Source organism: Otolemur garnettii, unplaced genomic scaffold (assembly GCF_000181295.1).
Source record: "Otolemur garnettii isolate 467f Iridium unplaced genomic scaffold, OtoGar3 scaffold00086, whole genome shotgun sequence".
NCBI lineage: Eukaryota > Metazoa > Chordata > Mammalia > Primates > Galagidae > Otolemur > Otolemur garnettii.
In genome coordinates this window covers 3,309,500-3,331,258 of record NW_003852481.1, presented here as the reverse complement: position 1 = coordinate 3,331,258, position 21,759 = coordinate 3,309,500, and the positions used below count along the sequence as shown (strand labels likewise).

General features: G+C 46.7%; 1 protein-coding gene across 1 annotated transcript; it reads right to left on the bottom strand.

Moving 5' to 3' along the window:
• Positions 1-859: 859 nt before the first annotated feature.
• LAYN (layilin) lies at positions 860-21,562 on the bottom strand. The gene is made up of 7 exons (XM_003794725.2): positions 21,366-21,562; positions 18,177-18,474; positions 12,502-12,659; positions 7,542-7,574; positions 6,591-6,677; positions 4,203-4,305; positions 860-1,570 (listed from the first exon to the last, which is right to left on the bottom strand). The coding sequence occupies exons 1-7, from the start codon at positions 21,448-21,450 to the stop codon at positions 1,207-1,209; spliced, it is 1,128 nt and encodes a 375-aa protein (XP_003794773.1). The 5' UTR covers positions 21,451-21,562; the 3' UTR covers positions 860-1,206.
• Positions 21,563-21,759: the final 197 nt, after the last annotated feature.

Below are 21,759 nucleotides of genomic sequence, written 5' to 3'. Positions count from 1 at the left end.
TAACTTTGCCTCTGCTGGCGCTCCATCTGTGAGGCAAGGTTGCTAAACTATTCAGAAGTAAGGCATATGAGGAAAGGTTAAGCTGATGGAGGGAGGTTGCTGGGTAATTTAAATAATGCCGTTCAGACCTTAAAACTACAGGACTGATGCTGGGCTGAGAAACTCTGCTTTTGATTTGGGACCAAAAGTACTTGTAATAGTCAAGTCCCTGAAAGGGGGCAGAATTAGTATCATTGTAGTAATATTATGTCGCGACTGCAGTGAAACAGTAGAATTCGAACAGTAGAACGTGCAGTGTCAGGGCAGAGAGCACCAAGACGCCCAGGATCTGAGGCTCAAATGGCATTTTCAGTCCCTAAAGTATTTCCAAGGTTGGATGTCGGGAGATAGAATAAAAGGTCTCTTGAGGCCACAGGTAAAGGAAGGGCTATAAACACAGACTGACTAACAGTCTATTTCCTGCTTTTTATTTTATTTTATTCTTTGAAAAACAAAAAGGGAATTGCTAATATGCAGGCCAGCCTGGTGCTGCTGCCCGTGGGCTCTGAAAAGATTCTCAGGGTCTCTTTGGGGTTCCATGTCCTGCTGTACAGGGCAAGGAACATAGGACCTATTTTCTTGTTTGTTTTTTTGAGACAGAGTCTCACTCTGTCACCCTGGATAGAGTGTTGTGGCATCATCATAGCTCACAGAAACCTCAAACTCTTGACCTCAAGAGATCCTCTTGCCCGAGCCTCCTCAGTAGCTGGGACTAAGGCCCAGCTAGTTTTTCTATTTAGTTGAGATGAGGTATTGCTCTTGCTCAGGCTGGTCTTGAACTCGTGAGCTCAGGCAATCCACTGGCCTCAGCCTCCCAGAGTGCTAGGATTACAGGCGTGAGCCACCGTGCCTGGCTGAAAACAGGACCTATTAATAGAAGTGGATTATCGGTGCTCCACAGCCAACCTTAACCCTGCCAGGCAAAGCATTGTCCCTTGAAAGTCAGATACAGCCAACTGACATTTCTGGAGACTCTACTCTGTGCCAGACCCTGGGTACTGGGATAAAAGTCAACATTTGGGGCATCCACCAGGGGCTAATGGACACGACGTCTCACCCACAGGACCTGATCTGTGCAGAGACCTTCTGAGTATTTTCCTTCATAGAAAATAGAATCTTGCTTCTCATTCGTTTCCCATTCTTATCAGTTCAAGTTTTTCGGATGCGTTAATAACCATATATCTCATTTTCCACCCATCCAGACTCCTTGCTCCTCCCCGTCTGGTCTGGGGAGAACTCATAAATGTCGTTGGTCACAAACCCACTCTCCACGCTCGCCAGCGTCACGAACCCGCTTTCCGACGGGTTCACGGCCACGTTGTCGTAGTCACAGGATGCGTCGTCAGGAGAGGCATCTCCGGAATACACCCAGAACGAGATATTCTTCAGGTCGGGCCGGGGTTCAGCTAAGTCAGCTTCGCTTTGTTTTCTAATGACATTGTAAACCTCTAAATCTGGGCTGTTCTCTTGGTGAGGAGAGGGCCAGATGGCGTGTTGCTCCTTTGTGCTAAGACCAGGCTGCTCCTGTTTTCTGGGAGGAAAGATAACCAGGGTTGAGAACCGTAGAGCAGGTGATTGAGACGATCCCGGTTCTTCCTGTCCAGACTGGAGGGAGAAATCTTGGGCGATCTCTAGGCCACACTTCTCAGCTGTGTAACTCACAGGCTTTCTAAGGGCTCAGGGTGGGGGAGTGAACCAGGGAGGTGTGGTTATAATCGAAGTGATGGTGTATCTGTCACTCATTGCTGTTGAAGTATAGGATGGGGTTATTGTTCTGGGGTCCCTGGAGTTCCAGGGATAGAATTGAATGAGAAAAAAAATCACATTTTAAAAAAAACTCATCTCTAAGTGAAAGTTAGCATGTCCTTCCATTATAAATTAATGGAATAGAATTCATATAATATCTTTGACATGATCACCAACGGAAATCATAGATAGTTTCACACCACATCACAGTTAGTAAAGCTGCCTTGAAAAGGTTCACCTTCATCTCTACTTAAAAATTATGGTAATCATACCCGCCCTAAATAAAGGTGCATTAATAAAGAAGCACAGGTATTACTGAATCAGTTTTTGGAAGTATTTTGCAATATAACAGTACAATTACTTCCTTTGCGACTTTATGTATTTAAAGATGTTATTCTGGAAGGAGTCCCTAGGCTTGCCCAACTGCTATAGCCGTCTGTGGCACAAAAAAGGTTAAAAACCCTCAGAATAGATAGACCTTGATTCTAGAGCTACAATTCCTGAATCCTGGTGAGGTGCTAAATTGAGTCAGGAAGGGAAATCAAGAACTGCCTGCTTGGGCAGTGCCTGTGGCTCAGAGGAGTAGGATCAGGCCCCATATGCCGGAGGTGGTGGGTTCAAACTCAGCCCTGGCAAAAAAACCCCAACAAAACAAAACAAAAAAAACCAACTGCAGAGTAAGCAGTTGTAAAATATATCTATAATTTTTAAAACTCATTTCTACTTTTAGATTCAAAGGAAATAACTAATAAAAATGATCATAATAACAGCTAACATTTTTGAGTGCTTACTATTTTTTTTTTTTTTTGGAGACAGAGTCTCACTCTGTTGCCCACACAGAGTGTCGTGGCACCCTCACAGCTTAATGCAACCTCAAACTCCTGGGCCCAAGTGATCCTCCTTGCCTCAGCCTATTGAGTAGCTGGGACTACAGGTCCATGCCACCATGCTCAGTAGTAAAAGTATGATTTCTGTTAGAGATCAAGTCAAAGATATTATTATGTTAATTCTTAATAATAATTTTTATTAATTCAAGTCAAAGAAATTATTATATTAATTCATAATGGAAGGGCATGCTAACTTTCACTTAGAGATGGGGGTCTTGCTGTTGCTCAGGCTGGACTTGAACTCTTGAGCCCAAGCAATCCCTCCACCTTGGCCTCCCAGAGCACTAGGATTACAGGTATGAGATACTGCACCCAGCCACTGTCTGCCTATTCTGCATGTGTTAACCACTTTAATTCTTAGAATATTCCCAGAAGGAAGTTATCATTAACTGAGTAGTTTCTTTATTAGAATTTTACTAATTTCATCTCAATTGGTCATGAAAGGGAGTTAAATCTTAAATTAGACCAAGGCTTTCCTGTTGTAAAATGAGAATCCGAGACGTCTGTGTGTCTCATTGATGGAGAATAAAAAGATAACTGAGAAGAACTCTGGGTACCTAAAAATGGTGACATATGATGCTGACCACAAAGAGAGGCTGTCCCGGCTCCCTGGCAGAGCTATTTTACTGCAATCTATACTTATGCAGTCAATGAAAAGAAAAATCAGTTAAAAGGAATTAGGCCCTTTTCACTTTAAATTAAGTGCTGTAGTTGGACGTGCTTACCAGAACGCTTTGGGGCAGTCATCTTTTAGCTGGCTGGCTATTAATTCCTTCACTCACCCCACAAACATTTTTGGAGGGAGAGCAGAACACACCATGGGTGACATGTGGGTGCTCAGGGTGTGAATGAGACAGTTTCACTTTTCAAGTCATTTAAAATCTTTTACCCTTACAACGTAAACAATGTAAGATCACCCTCTTTCTACAACTCGGCACAAATGCATGGTATTTCTGAGTGCCCTGAGGCTGTCCGAGAATTTACTCTAAATTGGCAATGGTGATTCTCTCAGAGCTGCCCCTGCTTTCCCCCCCCAATATTAAGGGGGTATAAATGTTTTTGGCTACATGGATCGTCGTGCTGCAGTCACAGTTACAGGTATGCCCCTCACCCAGATAACATTCGCAGTACTCATTAGGCAGGTTTCCCCTCCCCTCCTTCTCCCTCTCCGCTGTCTGATTTCCCCTGCGTTTTCTCAGACCCTCCCCCTCTGTGCACGTGTGCTCGTCAGTTAGTTCAGGTTTAAGTACATGTGGTGTTTCTTTTTCCATTCTTGAGATACTTCACGTAGGAGGATGGTCTCCAGTTCCATCCAAATTGCTGCAAAAGGCCTTAATTCATCCTTTTTGTGGCTTCATATACCCCCTGGTCTACCTATCCCAGGTTTTATTAACTCACTTATGGACTGATGGGCACTTGGTTTGATTCCGCATCTGTGCGGTTGTGAACTGTGCTGCCACGTCACGGCTTTTAATAAAGTAACAGCATTCGGATCTCAAAGGGGGTGAAAGATGCAAAGGTTTTACGTGCCTTCTCCTACAGATCCAAACCCACAATAGGACCGTGGCGACCACGAGGAGGAGCAGAAGGGGGATGCTGGGGATTAAGATGTACGCAAGATTCAGGGTGGCTTCTGAAAAGAGAAGAGCACATCATTAGCATTGGTGACGCTTCTGTGTCCTTCCCACCAGGCTCAAAGAAGCAAAATCAACACAGTATTCCAAGGAGCGCATTCCTAGAAGGGGACAAACACACATCAGTCAAAGAGTCTTCTAGTTTCAGCAAATGAGCCTTTTCTACCTATCCTATTCCTGTAGAACAATGAAAATAAGTTTAAATTTTTTTGTCTCTTGCAAATATCAGAAGGGCACTTTTACGAATTAAAAACATTTTTGTTCCTCAGATGAAAGCAATTCCCTCTATCCCTCTATGCTTGTCCTTCTCTCTTAGCAAAGAAGGTGATATTGGGGCAGTGTTGATGCCTTTGCCTTTAAAAACAGCCACAGTAGTTCCCAAGGCGGGGACTGGACAGAGAGAAAAATAAGGGAGTCAGTAGTCTCAGAGTCATTACCAGGAAAGAGGTGGTCACAGGAAGCGCATGAATTAGACCATAAAACCTTCCCATCTTTCATGACTAAGACCAACTGGATTCAGCTGGGTCCATGAACTTGACTGTGAAGCACAGTTAGAGGTCTGCTCTTCTGAACTTTCTAGTCATTTTAGACTTAGAACCAAAGCCTCTTCCCTCAAGGGGCTTTGGGAGGAATTGAGGAATTGAGAGATGAAACCCTTTCTTACTCTCACTGATCCAAGATTCCCGGCCATCCAGAAGCTGTATTTTTTTTTTTTTTTATTCCATGAGGCTGCAGACATGACAACCATCAAAGAACAAACTATCAAAACTTGCTTTAAATACCATGTCAGTAACAGTGAGCAGTAGAAATACACCCACCTTTGCACAGAACTTTGTATTTTTTATTTTTGCAGTTTTTGGCCGGGGCTGGGTTTGAACCCACCACATCCGGCATATGGGGCTAGCACCCTACTCCTTTGAGCCACAGGTGCTGCCCAACAGCACTTTGTATTTTTTCAAAGCATTTCCACAAAATATATCTCTTGTCTAATAAAGAATTTCACTGCTCTTTGTCTGTGTTCCTTGAAAGGAGGCTATTAGTCCTTGGAATTTTCCAAGTACTAGGAATGACTCTGTTATGCATGAGCCCCGCAGACCATACCAAAGTTTATTACAAGGAGATGTGTCAGGGTGGAGCCTTGGTGGTGCTGAAAGCCTAGCTGTGTGATTACAGGGTTGGGGCTATGAGCTAAGTGACACCATCCTGACCTCCTCTGCAGACTGAGTTCCACACTGCCAGGGAGCACATGAATCGTGCTCAGTAATGAAACTCCAATAAAACCTCTGGACACCAGAGCTCAGTGGAGCTTCCTTGTTGATAAGCCAGGAGGATGAGGATCCATGATGATCCATCCCGATTCTATGAGGAGAGGACGTGGCAGCTCCCCGTCTGGCACCCTCCCTGACCTCCTCCCTGTGTCTCTGCATCTGAGTTCCTGACTTGTACAGTAAAATGTAGTCATGAGTATAATATCTGCTTGCATTCTGTAAGTTGTTCTACTGAATTATCAAACCCGAGGTAGGGTGGGTGGGTTGTGGGCACCCCTGGGTTTGTGGCCAGTTGGTCAGAAATGCACGTGGTAGCTGACATCTGAAGTGAAAGCAGTCACGCTTTGAACTGTGCCCTGTGGCTTTGGGGTCTGAGCTAACTCTCACTGAATTGATACTACAATATTGCAATATCTATTCCATTTTATGGACACAGTGGTGATCTCAGGCAGGTAAGAAAAATATTGTTGCTTCTGTTATACAAATAATTAAACTGGTGCACAGAGAAGTGGGGTTTTAAAGCTGCCCAGTGATAAAACCCCAGATTTTCCACTCTCAGAGTGAAGTTGAAAGCCCATTATTACTCCAACTTATTGCCCCATTTTCTTTTGCCTTTTATGATTTAACTTTTAAAACATTTTTGTCCATTCCCTCTATCTGTTTTGCAGATGAATGTTAATCACAGACTTCTGCTCTTATTTCTCCATATCCACTTTCCATTCTACCCCCGTCCTATCTCCCACGACCTCCAGGACCCCTAGGCTCAATCTTCCTGCAGATTTTTTTTTTTTGCCTCCTGTCTAGTCTAATCCCCCCAATTGTCTCGAGATAGCTCCATTTGCATATTTCACCAATGAAACATTACATTTATTACAGTTTTGCAAAGGCACAGACGTCCTATCCAGTTCCATTTTTAAGTAGCTGTGAGAAAGCACCCAGTAGGGAATTTAAACATGGGTAATTTCTGATCCAAGTAGTGTCCTTATCTCTTTTTCCCAGGAGGGTTTTGCACCTACCTTTATTTTCTTTAAATGTTTCTTTGGCATCTTCTTCTGCCTGTGTTTCTTCTGGAAGTATGGGTCTTGCTGACTCTGTTGCCTCACCTGGAGAGAGACACATGAGAACTTGGAGAAAGGCTTCACAATCCAGATGTTCTCTGGGGTCCCACTGTGTTCAAAGTGGTATTCAGGCCAGGCATGGTGGCTCATGCCTATAATCCTAGCATTCTGGGAGGTTGAGGCGGGGGTGGATTGCTTGAGCTCAGGAGTTTGAGACCAGCCTGAGCCAGAGCAAGATCCCATCTCTAAAAATTGTTGGGTGTTGCAGTGGGCACCTATAGTCCCAGCTACTTGGGAGGCTAAAGCAAGAGGATTGCTTGAGCCCAAGAGTTTGAGGTTGCTGTGAGCTATGATGCCATGGCACGCTACAGAGGGTGACAAAGTGAGACTCTGTCTCAAAAACAAACAAAAAACCAAAGTGGGATGCAGAGAAGTAGTAGCAATTTGACCAGTGTCCCCTATAAACCTAGGGAAGTAAAGGGCTGAATTTGCTGCCCTAGAAATTTGTCTTCATCTTTTTGGTGAGACCCTTGCTGCCAGGAATCAGGTACCAAGATAACGAACAAGCAGCTGCCAGGGAGGACTGTGGGGCCAAGGCAAAGGGCCAATGACTCACTTCTACCCCATAAACTATCAGTTTAGCTCCTTTCTTATCTCATTAGATTAAATTATTCCTTTCATAGTGTGGGTATTGCCAAGTAACACCCCAAACTGAACTTGCACCCTAGAGCATGAGGCTAATGGACTGTGGCACTGGCTGGGTGTGGGCTCTTCCTGTCCAAACCCTCTTCGTTAACCCAGGTGGTCCTTGGGTTGAATAGTCTCATCTAAAGGACAGATGGTTCTAAATCTATGAAGAGCGGCTATGAAACAGCCCCAATTAACCCGAATCTCAAGTGACAGGCTTACCTCCAGGCCTCGTGGAAGGAACTGTTGGTTTCTCTGTAGCAGAAAAAAAAATAGAAATAATAACTACATTTTCATGCCATCGGAATGAAATCAGCTTCAATATGGTATCCATTTATTTTTCCACTCTGTGTTATTTTAAATATTTCCTAGAGCCTCGGGAAAGTCAGGTTACACAGACAACCTACGCCCAATATTTTTTCTTTTGACTGGGAGGATGTCCTCATGTTGTGAATCTCTTATGCTTATTAGATGCTCTGGAGTTCATAGGGACAGAGTCCTTTATTGTTACTAGATATCAGGAGCTAGGTTTAGTAAGTCAAAAGAATTGCATCTTCCCAAAGACTAGCTTTACTTAAGTGTTTTCTTTTTCTTTTTAAAAAAGCATTTAGAACAAATAGCCCAGCGTTGTGGCAGGCGCCTGTAGTCCTAGCTACTCGGGAGGCTGAGATAAGAGAATTGCCTAAGCCCAGGAGTTGGAGGTTGCTGTGAGCTGTGATACCACAGCACTCTACCAAGGCAATAAAGTAAGACTCTGTCTCTAAAAAAAACAAGAAAACAAAAAACAAAAAACAAAAACAAATACAAGAATTTTAAAATAGACACAATAGTAGAAAGACTATTATAATGAACCCCTACTTACCCCTATACTTCACCTCCTATCATCATATACCTAATAAGCCCTATTCCTCCCCCACTACCCTCCTGACCTGGATTGTTTCAAAGCAATCTAAGACACTTTATCGATTCATACTGAGAGTGTTCTGGAGAGCAACAAATGCTTATTTCCAAGTAGTGGAAGTGGTTGAGGGGCTGGGTAGAACACTGGCTAACACCAGGGCAGAGACAAGTGATCTAGGACTGTGAGTTATTCTAAATATTTCAAAGAACCTCAGGAAAGTCAGATTACACAGACAACCTATATCCAATACTTTTTCTTTTGACTGGCAGTATGTACTCATCTTGCGAATCTCTTATGCTTATCAGATGCTCTGGAGTTCATAGGGATAGAGTCCTTCAGGGAAAGACTTTAGAAACTACAGTCCCATTAGACCTATTCTGAAATTTCATTTAGAAAGGACAGAAACTTTTAGGCATCTTCTCATTCATGTATGTGTATAAAGATGGTGCCAATTCATTCATTTGTTTTAATAAAACCTACTTGCACAGTGTGTACTATATGATAGAAATTGTTCTAAGTGTTTTATAAAAACAAACTCAATGAATCCTATCTGGTAATAGCCTTGGGACGTAGCCTTTATTATTATTCTGGTTTTGTACATGAAGAAACCAAGATACAGAAAGATTAAGTAATTTGCCCAAATCTCATAGTTAATAAGCAGCTGAACCCTGATTTCAACCAAATAAATGCAAAGGAAAATTACAATAGTCAGGAGATATAACTTTGCTTAGTAGAGATAAACAGCAAATGAGAACTAATCCCACACTTTTAATTCCTTTAATCTCAGCTATAGGATGGCCATACAATCTGGAAATTCAGGAGACTATGAATGTTAATTTTGTGATATCATATTGACATGCATAGCATATTTGATGCTATTTCAAGATCTGTTCATATTGATGTCCCTCCATCATTCAATCCAGTGAGCAAAACTGCCATCAATGTTGCACATCTGTGCGACATTTCCACCCGCCCCTGCGCTGCATCTGTGGGGCTGCAAATGACTTGTCTCTGATTTCCTCTGAATATGCCTTTAGCACGTTCCATAAATAACTGGGTGTTCAGATCCCGCTAGCGTGCTGTCTCCATGGCATGCCACAGAGACAGCACGCTACATGGCCACGTTCTCAAACCTAATTTTAGGTGTTATCATTCACCCAGTCCCTCGCCACTCGGGCATAACGGGATGGTGTGCCATCCCATTGCCACCACACAGAGGAGCTTCCCTGTGCCCAGCAAGGGGTGTTTCCAGACTTCATGCCAACCATCTAGTGAAGGGGACAAACTTGTAACCAGATAAAGTACTGATCTTCACAGGGAGAACGCCTACCCTAGTTGTGAGGGACCCTGGAAGGCTCCACAAAGGAAGTTACTTTTTAAACTTATTTTGAAATAATTTCAGATTTATCAAAATTTGCAAGAATAGTACAAACAGGCTTGGCACCCATACTCAGTGGTTAGGGCGCCGGCCACATGCACCGGGGCTGGCAGGTTCAAACCTAGCCTGGGCCTGCTAAAAAACATTGACAACAACAACCAAAAATATAGCCAGGCATTGTGGTGGGCACCTGTAGTCTCAGCTACTTGGGAGGCTGAGGCAAGAGAATTGCTTGAGTGCAAGAGTTTGAGGTTGCTGTGAGCTGTGACGCCACAGCACTCTACTGGGGGCGACGGAGTGAGACTCTGTCTCAAAAAACAAAAAAAGAATAGTACAAAGAATTCTCGCATATCCTTCCCCATATCATTTTACTACATTTCATTTACTTCATCATCCTATCTCCTTTCTTTCTCTCCGTGTGTGTATGTATATCTATCTCTCTACATAGACGTATATTAAACACACACATATACCTCAATATCTATATATACACATATATAACTTTTTTCCTGAGAATAAGTTACAGACATGCTGTCCTTTTACTCCCAAAGACTTCAATCTATATTTTAAAAGGGAGTAGGGGCATTCTCGTACATAACTAAAGTACAATGATCAAAACTAAGAAATCAATATTGACGTGATACTATTATCTAATCTGCAGACCCTCTTCAAATTCTGCCAACTGTCAATTATAGAATCGTCATCATCATCACATCATGGTCCAGGATCCAGTTGAGATCACCTGTTGCACTTACTTGTTATGAGAGAAGGTGATGTCTAACTTGAACCCAGAGGGTGAGAATGAGTTGATGGGAAAGGGGGAAGGGTGTCCAAGCGCAGCAAGCAGCAATGACCTTCTGGGGAGCTGCGTGGAGTACAGAGTATTGGAAGAGGATGGGAGAGGAATTAGAGTGGTGAGAATTGAGGCTGGACAGGTGGGCCGGGGTCTGATTATGCTAATCCTTTCCCAGCGTGCTGAGGTGTACGAACTTATCTCAATGACAGGTGACCACAGAAAGGCCATGTGTTAGTTTTTCTTCACCTGCCCACCTCCCTCTGCTGGCTCCACTGGCTATCCTTCTCTGTGCCCAGGGAGGTTGCTTTCTGTGAAATATTTACTGTGGATCCCTGATTTCTGATTGTACTTCCAAAGGTAGGCAAAGGCAGGAGATCAGAGGGCGGGAAGAGAGAGGTCTCCGTAGCTGTTCCTCATGTCCCTTCCCATGTGGGCGTGGTTTGACAGCTCTGATCACAGCTCCTGCTGGGTGGGTCCTCTGCCGTGACCCCAAGCTTTCTCTGGCTTCTGCTAAAACCATTCCTTCCATTTGCCCTTTACTACCCAGGCAGGGTAACAGCTTCCCATCACGCCAGTTCCCATGCACTTAACCATCTCTCGGTCTTGGCCTCCACTTCAGCAAATGTCCTTTTTATCTCGCTCTCCTTATCAAACCCTTTGCGTGTGCTGCTTTTTCCTGCCAGGATTTAGTGTAACTAATACAGGCCATAACAAAAAATAACGAAGACTGTGATTTTCTTTTTCAGAAAAGGTACTACGTTCAAAAATAAAAGGGTAGTAAAGCACATTTCAAAACCTCACATTTCAAAAAAAGGTGAAAAAAGTCTAGAAGTTTAAACCATGGAGCTGATAGAATATAATTAACAAAGTGATGGAAAGCCAGTTCGTGCCAAGCGACTGGCTTTCACTGCTTTGAAAAGGCAACTTGCTAAGACAATCTTTCTGCTTAAAGGAAAAAGCAACCTCCCTGGCTGAAGACAGCTCTGCATGGTAGGCGGCCAGGTCACTGGAGAGAATTCATCTAAAGGGCAAAGAGGGAGGAAAAACATCTTTTAGCAGCAAAATTTTACCCCGAACCATGGTGCAATTCAAACGATTTAAAAATGATGATTATTTTTTATTTTTGAGACAGAGTCTCATTCCATCATCCTGGGTACAGATGGCATCAGAGCTCACAGCAACCTCAAACTTCAGTTCAAGAGATCCTCTTGCCTCCTGAGTAGCTGAAACTATAGGCACCTGCCACATCTGGCTAGTTTTCCTATTTTTAGTGGAGATGGGATCTTGCTCTTGCTCAGGCTGGTCTCCAACTCCTGAGCTCAAACGATCCACCCGTCTCAGCCTCCCAGAGTGTTAGGATTATAGGCGTGAGCCACTGTGCCTGGCAAAATGACAGGATTATTTAGTCCCAAACTGACTGGTCACTCTACTGTCAAGAAAGAATGCAGAATTGGGGCCAAACAGTTGGCTTATAATGGAGGACTTTGGGAAACCCCAGCCAAGTGAAACTATGGGTTCATAGCCAATTCAAACCCTTACAGATCTGAATGCAAACGCAAGTGGAATTTGCAAGGCATGTATAGTGGATGGTCTGAGGAGTTTAAACCTGCACATCAAAGTGCCTGCCACTTCTGCCCGGTGCTGGTGAAACTGGTACACTGTGTCTTTTACCTCCTCTGGTTGTTATATGTCTACTTAAAGCCCCAGAAAATAACCTGGCCTGTTAGAAAACTTGCAGGAGCCATGGCCAGTTTATTCCAAGCTCTTACAGCCAACCTCACATGTGGAAAGAATAAGCTCTTCCACTTAGAAGGCTTTTCATCTCCTGCAGTTCCCGTAAGTCTTGCTTTAGCCCATGTAACTTAGACCCTTTATTTTTTTCATCCCTTCTCTTAGCATCTGATAACCTTTCCTTTGCTGGAATCACTCCTCAGTGAGAAAGTGCCATTACATTTCCTTTTATGAGAATTCCCAAAGTATAACATCGCTGCCATTGACAGCAAGTTTTCTGAGTGACTGCGTAGCACATTTCTGGATACTAGCAGCTGCTTATGTAATGACAGAGGTCAAAAATTCAGCCGCAGAGCTTGGGAGAGGGGCTCATTACCATCAGCGTATTTGCAAATGAAATTGTTTTTCATGTTGCACCGGTCGTCATTCCACTGGAACATGTAGGGGCCTCCCATGCCTGCAGGTGCCGACGGCTGATGGTACATGACCACGCAGACCTCGCTGCCGCAGGAAGGCTCATCCACGTACCAGTTCCTGCAGAAAAGGGATCAACAGTGCAGGCAGTTGGTGAAGGACACCCCAGCACTTCAAAGCCCTTGTTTTTCCGTCAAGTTCCACCGAGCCATGAACATAAACTTCTGCTTCAAAACACCACACAGAGTCAGGGAGGAGTTGAAGTACAGCCAACCAGTAGAACCATGTGCTTTCCAACATGGCATCACAATCAATCATCTGACGTTTGCCACAGTCTCTGTGCAGGGAGGAATCTGTCATCACATGATGTCTGCAGAGTAATTATGAGGAAAAGCAGCTAGCAGAGCTAGTCTGGACAATCTTATTTCTTTCTTGCTTTTTTCTAATTGGGTTTTGCTTCCCTTTTCTTTTTTTAGCGATTAGATGCACTGAAAAGGTGCATGATTTATCTCAGAGCTTGCCCTGCTCCCATCTCCTGGGCTTTTCAACAACCACAGCTGCCTTCCCAAGCCTGGGAAGTAGATGGGAAATCTAAGCGTGTGAGTAAGACGTGTGAAAGGGTGGAGATGAGAGCAGAAGGCCTATCTGATCCTTTTCAGTTTTTAAGTCCACTTGATCAGGCTGATGAGCCCCTCAGCTTTCAGTGCCAGCTGTCTGTCTGTCTCCCCAGCCCCATGGAGGTGTTCATTTGTGGCCTTAGTGCCACTATCTTGAAATTAGATGATGCCACCCACTTGGACCTGTGTGTGCACATTAAAGCCTTGGAGTCCACAAAGAGTTTAAGTCTTCACGCACCTCCCCAGATGCTGACTCGGGGCTGGCCTGTAGTCGTCCCGGTCAGTCACCTGAGCTCTTCCCTCCGGGGCTCAGGTTTTTCCCTGATGCTCAGAGCAGGGACTGCTACTCTGCCTAGCTCTTGTCAGACCCCTCCACAGGAAAGAGAAAACAGTTCAGAAGCAGGTCCTTGTTGGCACCACAAGACGTCTCTGCTTAAGTCCTGTGTTGCTGTCACCAAAAGGAAAATCCTTGCTGCACTCATTGGCTTGAATTTCCTGGACAATAGCTGAGCTTGCAACACACGTTCCTTGGATGCCATGCTTGGACAGCTGGGGGCCCTGATGGGGGCTGGACTCTGCACCTCATTACTTACCCCATTATTTAGCTCATTTTCAACCCCAATGGGCTCTTACCCTGATTTGCCTTCTTCCTTTCCCCACTGGCCTTATGGCTTGATATTCTTTTGCCCCATAGATAGAAGGAATATTATCCCTGGCACATGATTTCTAGATTTGAGCCAATTCTCAAATTCAGAACTCACTGATGGAGGGAGAGGTCAGGTTTCCAGTAAGAAGGACCGGCAATAATTTTCCCTGTTCTTTCTCCATAAGGGCCTACAGCCATTGACTCAAGGTAAGAAGGAAGATCCAAATATTACAAGGTCTGTTAGACACAGGGTGCAAGTTGATACTAACACTCAGATATGAAGTGTCAGCAAAGACCCATCAGAGTGGGAGTGTATTGGGACCAGATATTAAATGAAAGTCTGGTCCAGGACCATCTCACAGTGAGATTCTAGTCAATGATAATGCTACAGCCCCCAAATATATAACATATAGGTAGTTGGTACAGTTCCATATTTCTTAGCCTGTGATGGGCAGATAGAGCTGCCTGGTCTCTTGGTCCTCCTTGCATAGTAGCCAGCAGCTACTTACCTATGGGGTAAGAAATATCATAGTGGAAAAGGCCAAGTGGAAGCCTCTGAAACCAAACTCTTCCCCACCCTTGCTAAGATTGTAAGTCAGCAATACTATCTTATCCAGGGGAAGACGGCAGCAAGGAGTACCACCCTTAAAGACCCAGAGAATGCAGGGGTGAAATTCCACATCATATCTCTATTTAGTTTGTAGTGTGACTCTTGCAAAACCCAGGATGATATTAGAATAGCACAGAGTGACCCAAGTGAATGCCCCAATTGTAGCTGCTCTATCACATATGTTATCTTTGCTAGAGTAGGTTCACATTTGTATGAAGAGCAGGTGAATATATTGTTTTCCATCTCTATCAGAGAGAGGATCTGAAACAGTCTGTTGGAACAGACAACAGCATATACTTATGGTCTTGCCTCAAGGCTATGGAACCCTCTGTCTAAATATGGTACAAAGAGACCTGGACTTCCTAGACACCTTGCAGAAAATCAGACAGGTCCACTGTATTGCTGATCTCATGATAGCTGGACAAGATGAACAAGTAAGACTCATGTACTTCAGAGGGTTGGAGATAGATCCAATGGAGATTTAGGGACCTAACACGTTGATAAAATCTGTAGGCGTCTGGTGATCTAGACAATACCAGAACATCGCTTTCAAACTGAACTATTGCATCTTGCCATAATTTGAAGAAGGAATCATGGCACTTGGTAGGCCCCTTTGGGTTCTAGAGGTAGCATATTTCACCCCTGGGAATACTGTTCTAGCACATTTACCAGGTGACATGAATGACAGCTATCTTTGAGTGAGATCCACAGAAAAACTCAGTAGTGGGTCTAGGCTGTGTCTGAGCAAACTTGCCACCTAGGATCCCTGATCGAGTAGACCCTATCATTGGAGGTGTCTTGGTAGGGAAAAATAAGGCCTAATAGAATATGGGACAAGCCCAGGGAGAGAATCACAACGTAGACCCTGAGATTCTGGAACAAGGCCATACCCTGCTGAAATTAGTCACTTTTTGAAAAACAACTCCTGGCTCATCATGACTAGGCAATAAGCACCAAGAGGCCATGAAGCACAACCGATCCATCGGGAGACAGGTTTTGCAGACACACCTGACTTCACTCCATTGTGAGATGGAAGAGGTACATCCAGGACTGAAGGGGACCCTGCGAGCAGGTGCAGCAGGCTGCCTTGACACCTGTGCTGTTGTACCACAGCCTCTCCCTTAGCCTACCTGATGCCTGCATGGAGGAATCCCTTACAACTGGCTGATCCAGGCAGCCAGAACATGGTTCATGGGTAGGTCAGCTCAATATGGGAGCACATGCTGAAATGGACAGAAGCTGCACTTCAGCCCCACTCAGAGGTGGCCTTGAAAAAGGGTGGTAAGGGCACAGCTTCTCAATGGCCAGAGCTTTAGTTGGTGTGCCCAGTTAACTGCTCTAGAAAGCGAAGTTATCAAAGCCTGGAGTATAAAGTATATAAGGACTCGGTTGTAAGGCATATAGCATGGCCAGCTGATGAAGAGTCTGAAGAAAATGGCTGGGAGATGGAGGACAAGGAGGTTTTGGATAGAGTGATATGAATAGACAAAAGGGCGTGAGAACAGAGTATGAGAATCTTTCCAGCAGAGGTTAAAGCTTTCTCAAGAGTGTCTACCAAGGGAGAGGCATAAGAAACAACCAGGGTGACAAAATGACTGAGCCAGGTGATGCCAGCCAGCCTGTCATCAGCCACCCCAGTGCTGCTACCATAGACACGTGAACAGAGTAGTACCACGTGATGGTAGAGATGAAGGTCACCAGGGGATCAACAGTTGGGCTCCCACTCACTCAGGCCAATCTAGATCCTGCTACCACCAGCAGGCCAACTTTCCAGCAATAGAGACCACTGCTGAGTGTGTGACACACTAACCCTTGAGAAGGCCAACGCCACTCGGTGGCCAGTTGACTACATTGGAAAGAGGCAATTATGTTCTGATAAGAACAGCCAAAAAATAGGGGTTTGGGTTTGGTTTTCCTGCCATAGGGCCTCAGTCAGCACCACTATCCAAAGGCTTACATAGTATTAAATCCATAGTATTTAATTTAAGCCACATCTCATTGAACAAATGTAACTGCTGTAGAAGGGGTGGGTGTAGGCGCCTGGCCATGGGATTTACCAGTCACGTCACATATTGCACCATCCTGAAGCAAAATGCAGGAGGAACATCAGCCGAGAGGCATGACTGTGTGGGATGGGCACCGTCCTTCAGGAGGTGGTGTACACTTTAATTCGTGCCCTTGACACAGGCCTGTGTCCCTGTGAGAATGAATACCTAGGTCTGAAAGCCAGGGAGTGGAAAGAGGAGTATACGCACTTAGAATCACCCACTTGAGGAATATGTGCTTCTGGACTCTGGAAGTTTAGAGGTCCTCGTTCCCACAGGGGCTACTTCTACCAGAAGTCTTATTAAACTACGAGCTATCACTGCCATGTAGACACTTTGGGTTCCTATGTACAGAGACCAGCTGGTAAGCAAAGGAGTCATTCTTATCTTGGTAGGAGGTAACTGACTGTAATTGTTAGGAGGATGCCGGTTTGCTGTTGGTAATGGGCAGGGAGAAGGCAGCCATGTTATCTGCTGGGGTATCCTTGGTAGTCACTTAACCCATTTTGATGGTTAATGGAGAAATGCACTTATCCAGCCAAAGAGTGCAAGGTGAGTAGGCCTCAGACCCCCCCACCCCCCAAGAGGGAGGGAATCTAGACTGGATAGTAGAGGAGGGAGGTCAGTAAGTATTAATAGCTGTGGCCCTGGGACCAGCTGCAGTGGTGGCAAGTGTAGTTTATCCTATTACCCCTGCTTTTTAAAGTTTCTCCTGGGAATCCTCGGGGAGCTATACCCAGAACTTAGGTGAAGATGTGGATCTAATCAGCATATTTGGTAGACATGGTAGGTGCTGACATCCTGTCTTGAATGTAATAGGTAAAAAAAAGACCTATCTTAACCTTCTTTCTTTTTAATGAGTTTAGACTTTACCCCATAGGCTTATTTTCCAATTAGATTTTCCATTTTGTGAATTGTCTGCTCAGGTCTTCTGTCTCTCCCTTTTGGGGTCTTAGTGTTTCACTGATTTATATAAACTCTTTACTATAAAAAGACATTAACTCTATTAGATTTGTTACAGACATTTTCCCAGTTTATATCTGTTCTTAATTTTTATTTTACACATTGACTGCCACACTAGAAAAAAGAGTTCTTTTTCCCTTGGGGCCCACAAGGCTCCCAGGATACTCAGGGTAAAGAGCCATGTGAATTAAATGTATTTCATGAGGTCTGGGCTCAAAACTAGAATGAGTTAGATACAATCAACATGGCCACTCATGTTAACGTCTGTCCACGTCAGTATGTTTCTTAGAAAGGGATGATGGCAATGTCAGGGTGCCAGCCAGTGCGTCTTAACGCTGTGGGTTTAGAAGGGTCCTACAAACTGCCATCTTCCTGAAGTCCACTCTCGTGGCCAGTCCCCAGAGTTGGAGCTTGTTTCTGATTTCTTGCCCATTATAACAATTCTCTGTGGTTGGGGGTCCTACCCTGAATCTTAGCCCTGTGGATCTTCAGTCTCTCAATGGGGCTCTAGTCCAAAAGGCCACATAGCTAGAACCACTGACTTTAAGCATTGTGTGCCATCGAAACAATGCTGTAAAGGCTGAGGTCACCGCCTTCGCCACACTTCTCTGATCTGTTCTGGTGTTACTGCCCTCTCAGTGCTTGGCCCGGCTGGCTCATTCCCTCTTCCCCACTGATCTGGCCCCTGGGATCAAGCCTGCCTCTCTTTTGAGTTGCATCAGAGGAGTCAGCCTGCAGTGGGTTCCACGCACCTACCTGAATTTTGACGTGCTGCCATCAGTCCAAGCATAAAGGTCCTGGCAGGCCGTACTGTTGTTCTGCTTATCCTCACGCTGCCGGAGCCCAATCCAGAAATCACCGTCAGACGCCAGGAGGTTTTCAATGAACTTTTCTATCAGTCTCTGCTCATCTTCAGACTCGATGCTGACTAGCTGGCCCCCGTCCCTCCTGCAGGCTTCTCTGGCTTCCTCAAAGTTCAGTCTTCGAGAAGTATCATGGAAGTAAATGACTTTATAACAAGGCCTCTGCGTCCCTCCCCGGCAGACTGGCTGCCCTAGAGAAAAAAGAAGCCGACCTGTTTCAGTGTCCCCAGCAGTAAACCAGGGCAGCGGCACTTGGAGGTATCTGAATGAAGCTATCCCTGGACAGAAGTTCTGATGACGTATCAGTGGACTGTCACCATGTCAGGTAAGCGTCCCAGAGCAAATTAATGCTCCGTTACCCATATTGTGTAGGGGGGGGGTCATCCCATTTTGTTTATTCCATTACAGATTCTTGAAAAGCAGACATTTTTGACTAGCCTTTAAAAGATAAAGGTTTAGGATTTCACTTAAAGATGCACAAATAGCACTGTCATTAGGGAGTCTTGGGGAATAGTGTGGCTTACAGTTAGTATGTCTGTTTGGTGGTTCCATCAGGTAGCAAAGGCCTTCTGAAGTTGGGCCAGGGCTCCTCTCTCCTGGAACTCCCTGCCTGACTATTTGCTCAGCCACTGGTGGAAGCACAAGGTAAGAGCTTCTGATCTGTGGAGTTTTCTGCAGCTGACAGTCACTTGACTTAACAGTTAAGGTTTCCTGAGCTCTAACTATGTGTCCCGAATGATAGTAAGGGCTTAACATGCGCAAATATACTTCATCCTATTTACCCCTCGTGACAGTCTCCTGATGTGGATATTATTTATGCCCCATTTTACGAATGAGAAAATTGAGGCTCGGGGAAATTAATCTGGTTAAGGTCACACAACTATCAGCAGCATCACCTGAGTCAGAACCCAGATCTAATTATGAAGTCGTGCTGGTACCAGTGTACCAGTGAAGTGTATATCCAGCTCCCCACGCCAGGCTCGAGTCGCACTGGGAGCCCATGTAATGTGTCTCATCAGACTGACAATGGATGGCTGAAGACCACCTCATGTGGGTGGGATTCTACTGAGAAGCCAGTAACAAATCCCTCACCAGCACATGCTGCCCTAGCTGATGCCTGTGCTGTTACAGCCTTGCTGCCACAGAGACATTAGCCTTGTTACACCTTGTTCAATTGTTCAATTAACAATTATTCAGCATATGCTCTGTGCCTGGCCCTGTACCGGGTGCTGGGAATACAGAAACAAATTCTAATTCCTAGCCCACAGCATCTGTTGCTGGATCCAAACACACAGAGTGAACATCAACAAGGGGAGTAGTCCCCGGAGCCCCATGCAGTGAGAGTGCCCAACCCTTGACTGTGGCTGTGAAGTGCTGCCGCAGAGCCGGGGTAAAGGACTTGGGTTTGTGGACCTCTTCCCAGACTTTCTGGAACATTCTCAGTTTCCTAACTTGTTTGGCAGCTGTGCAAGGAGCCAGATAGCTTTTGTTATCCCCAGTGCTGTCCAGAATACAGGGCAGAAGGCCACTGACAGTTAACCACATTATTGGTGCTCAACGGGAAGGAGCACAGACCCTCCAGAAAGCTCCTGTGAGCCTTTACTTCCTATTTCTTCTCTCATTGCCTTGGTAAATAAATTCTCAGTGGGCATCGGGTTATACGAGATTTGCATCTTTTCTGTTTTTCTTGGTATTATCTGGCTATGGCTGCTAAATAGAGAAACTCTGACTAGACTGGTCTACCAGCAAACCAGGAGGGCTCAAAAGCCAGACATTCCCCGAGGAGGGGTTGCAGAGAGGCTGAGGCTGGGCGGGGGGAGGGGGGGGGGGGGGCAGCCGAGCCAGCCAGCTTCCGCGATTCCCTAAAGCGGGCTCCAAACCCGGCAGAGGAAAGGCAATGGAGAGCTCCCAGCAACACCCCCAGCCTGGCCCCCAGCGTAACATAGCTGCAGTTGAATTTCCTGGCAGCCCCCACTTTTCCACGCTGGACTGTCAAGGGAACACGTAACACCTTCAACGAGTTTCCTGTGTGGGCCAGCCTGGTCACACATCCCAAGTCCGCGCGGTAAGTGGTAGGGACAGCCAGAGCTGGAAGGAGGCCCAAAGGCCCATCTGCTTCCCCTGCTGTAGGAAGTGTCTTCAGGAAGGGGAAGGGCGGGAGGGTCTTCTTTTCCCCACGAACAAGGACCGAGTCCCTGCATCTCTAACTCAAGCAGCTCGGTTCAGTCGCCCTCCCCTTTTGCCGCCCTGCGCCGAACCCCCATCCTGAAACTGATTTTAGATTCTTTAATCTGCTGTGCCAGCCGGGATCCCTGAGTGGAAGAAATTCTCAGTCTCCTCCGTCCCACTTGGCCAAGCTGTCACCTCCCGCAAAGGCACCCGAGAAAAGGGCGCGGATGCTCGTCTCCACCCCCGACGTAAGGAACAACCGCACCAGGCGGCAGCCAGAGCACCGTGCGTCCCCTGAGGCCCACGTCCAGCTGCGGTACAGGACCCGGGAAGCAGAGAGTCTCCCGGAGTCAGGCGGGCCAGTCCCGCGCTGCTGGGCTATTTCCCCGATCTCTAAGCGCTCATTCTGGGCGCTGGATCCAGCCATCCTCTCCCCAGAAGAGGCGAGGAGTAACCGGCTCAGCAGATCCAGAGTCCTCCCGGCCAAGCCCGGCTGCCCCGGAGCGGGCAGTAGGTGGGGCGGGTTGGTGAGCCTGCCCCGCGGGAGTCCCAGACGCTACCACGGCCGCGCTCAATGCAGCGGGCCGAGGGGACACCGCTGGGGCAAGTTTGTCTCCTGCCCCACCTCGCCTGTGTCCTTCGGCCCCCCAAGTAACCCTGGCCCGGAACAGACTTCAGCGGTTCCAGGATAGGCAGGGAACTGGGCCGGCCCGGGAGACGCGCGGGACACAGACGCCAGATACTTCCAAGCAGGGGACTCCGAAGGGCTGAGTGTGGGAATGGGCAGGGGGCGCTTTCCCATTCCCACCCCATGGGGGTCCAGGGAGCAGGAGGGGCGACCCCAGAGGCCGCAGCTGCGGACCAGTGGGTGCATCCTCGCCCCGGCACCAGACCCAGCCCGGCTAGTACTCACCGCTCAGCAGGCGACCGCTCGCGTCCCGCGGCCCCGCCAGCAGCAGGGCCAGCAGCACCGCCTGCAGCGCCGCTCCCGGCTGCATGGCCCGACTGGGGCGCGCCCTCGGACACCCCAGCGCGGCGGCAGTGGAGCGGGCTGACCGGCTGCGGCGTGCGCGACCACTGCAACCGCGGCAGCCGCATCTCCCGAGGACCCACGGACTAGGCACCGGGAAGAGGAGGGAGCGCGCAGAGTCATTTGGTCGCCCCTCCGCCCCCTGGGACGTCACTGCGGCGGGGCCTGCCCTGCAGACTGGCCCGCCCCCCGACGGCCTCCTCCAGAGAGCTGGACGCCGGGCAATCCGCCAGCTGGAGGGGAGCGCGCCGCAGAGGGGGGCCAGCTCCCCGCCCCA